At 41.3% G+C, this 2,388-nt stretch overlaps 1 protein-coding gene across 1 annotated transcript in view; it reads left to right on the forward strand.

Annotated features, from left to right (window-relative positions):
* The window catches only part of LOC122264201 (facilitated trehalose transporter Tret1-like), a 4,020-nt gene extending 2,838 nt beyond the window's left edge, over window positions 1-1,182 (forward strand). Inside the window, exons 3-4 of the mRNA XM_086551520.1 lie at window positions 1-96; window positions 329-1,182. The exon at window positions 1-96 is cut by the window's left edge and continues 54 nt beyond it. Coding sequence (XP_086407646.1) covers window positions 1-96; window positions 329-1,057 — 825 coding nt within the window. The 3' untranslated portion in view covers window positions 1,058-1,182. The remainder of the gene's footprint in view (window positions 97-328) is intronic.
* The last annotated feature ends 1,206 nt before the right edge of the window (window positions 1,183-2,388 follow it).

A 2,388-nucleotide genomic window follows, 5' to 3' on the forward strand; every position in this document is an offset into this window, starting at 1 on the left:
AAGAAATTAAGAAGTCCGACTGAAAACGTGGGCCTCGAACTTCAGGAAATTACTGCAAGCATCCAAGGAACTTGCCAGATAACAATCAGGGATCAGGTGAAGATGTCATGATATCAATAAGTTTATTTCATCTTTGATAAGAAGACAAATTCTGCTAATTTCACTCGGTCAAATCATTTGTTTTGGCAAACCTACCTGATAGCGTATCATATAAATTGTCTCCTTACACTTTCTTTGCTCAGCTTAACTTCAATTGAATGTTGAATGATATACAATATCACTTGGAAAGGTTCAATTATATCTGTGTGATAGTAGTCTTTTTTGACAGATGAAACAACTTTGCAAACCTCAAAATTATCGGCCTGTTCTCCTGTTGACGGCAGTGTTCATCCTGAGGGAGCTCGGAGGGCAGTTCGTGGTCTTTTCCTACACGGTGTATCTCTTCCGGAAGGCGGGCGTAGGCCTGGACGCCTTCACCTGCACGGTCTTGGTGGGTGTCGTGAGGCTAGTCTTCACCGTAGTCGCCGCAGCGGTCGTGGATCGCGTCGGACGTCGGCCTCTGATGATCGCGACGTCTCTGGCGTGCGGAGTGGCCGAGGTTGTCGCCGCGGTGTTCCTGCTGGTGGACGTCCCTGGGTCATCGTGGGTCCCGCTCGCTGCCGTGATGGTTTTCGTGTCTGCCTACGGCCTAGGAATCGGCCCTATTCCCTGGGCTCTTCTGGGCGAACTCATTCCTACTTCTGTGCGAACAATTGGATGTTCATTATGCAATTTCAATTTCTCACTTTTCACCTTTGTCATAAGCTTTGCCTTCCCATATCTATTAGACATTGGTCTTGGCTTTGCATTCCTTGTCTTTGCTTCTGCTAATGTCATGATGACACTGTTGCTCTATGCCTTTTTACCTGAAACTCGTGGACAGTCTTTAAACGACCTAGAAAATATTTTTCAGCCCTCACAGGGAGTTAGTGATGGCAATGGAGTGATAGAGATGGCTCGCAAATCTCAGCCTAGAGAAACTACACAGGTAAACCCTAAACCCCCTCGCAGATTCTGAGAGCTTTTGTGTCGAAAATGTGTGGTCTTTTCCCCATGACAGGAGATTGTATTCAAATCCTTTTTAAACATGCTAGGAAAATGTTATTATAAAAATTCTGTATAAAAACAGACTAAAACTGTTGCCATAGGATATCAAGAATTAAACTATGCTCCGAGAGTCAAAACTTGTCTTTATTCTTATATTGTTCTGTAAGTTGGGCTTTGTGAGCCATTTTCTCTTCTTTACAAAATGAGAATCTGTATTAGCATTGTCATCAATATTCCCATTAGCCATTTTCCGTTTTGTTATTGTTTAGTGGAGAATTTATATTTGTATTCGATTGTTATTTTACATGCTAATTGATGTTATGATTTTGTCATACTGTGTACACAAGTAATGTACTCATAGTATATTAATGAATAATGAATATCATTGGAGCTGTTATTATGGATTATTGCATTGATGAAATAACTCTGTACTACCTAGATTCATGATTTAACAAGACGAAAAGTTAATCACAAGGAAATCGGAACACTTGAACGAGGTGACTGGAAAAGAGATAAATGGAAGTTGCAACAACAAATAAGAAATCCTGTGCAGTCAGCGTCAGTAATAGATCAGAGGATGGGGAACTCTTCCTTATTCATTTTGCTATTGCATGACTTATGTATTTTACAAATGCATAAGTTAACTACAAGGATATCTGAAAGCCTGAATGAGATGACTGGAAAAGAAATAATTGGAGCTTACACCTACTGATAAGAAATCCACTGTACAGTTAGTATCAGTAATGGATGGGGGGGAGGGGAGGGGGGTGCTCCCTTTTCAGGGATGAACTACACCTCCACAACAAAGACTGGATAAACAGAAATGTCTGACAAATTTCTACATTGTACACATAATTGTGCAAAAAATGGTTACAAAATATCAGCTGAAATTGCAGTTTCCTGTGCATTAGCGATGTGTCGATCTGAGTCGGCTCTTTTAGGTGAACGATTTAAGAGCCATTGATTTGTTCTTTATTTTCTTGGTAAATTGATGAGAAAATTAATACAATAGTATTGTTACACCAGCCGGTGTCTTTTTCTCTATAATCATGTGTAAACATGTATTGTGCCCACGGTATAGTGTAACGTGTATAGAACCTGTATAAATAAATAAGACTAGTGTTATTGTGTGTTTTCTTTGTGCCCTGCCTCGCCTCTCCGTGTTTCCTCTCTGCGGTGTTCTGGGCCGCTGTAGTGTCAGGCGCCCTTGGAGTTGTTCTGGATCAACATGCCGCCTGCCTAGCGTGCCTGGTGCTGGTGGGTTGTAGGTGGCGAGGTAACAGTATAATGGTTAACAATGTG

This window comes from Penaeus japonicus, unplaced genomic scaffold, assembly GCF_977035675.1.
Source record: "Penaeus japonicus unplaced genomic scaffold, GWHDUDI00000001_assembly GWHDUDI00000025, whole genome shotgun sequence".
NCBI classification, from domain to species: domain Eukaryota; kingdom Metazoa; phylum Arthropoda; class Malacostraca; order Decapoda; family Penaeidae; genus Penaeus; species Penaeus japonicus.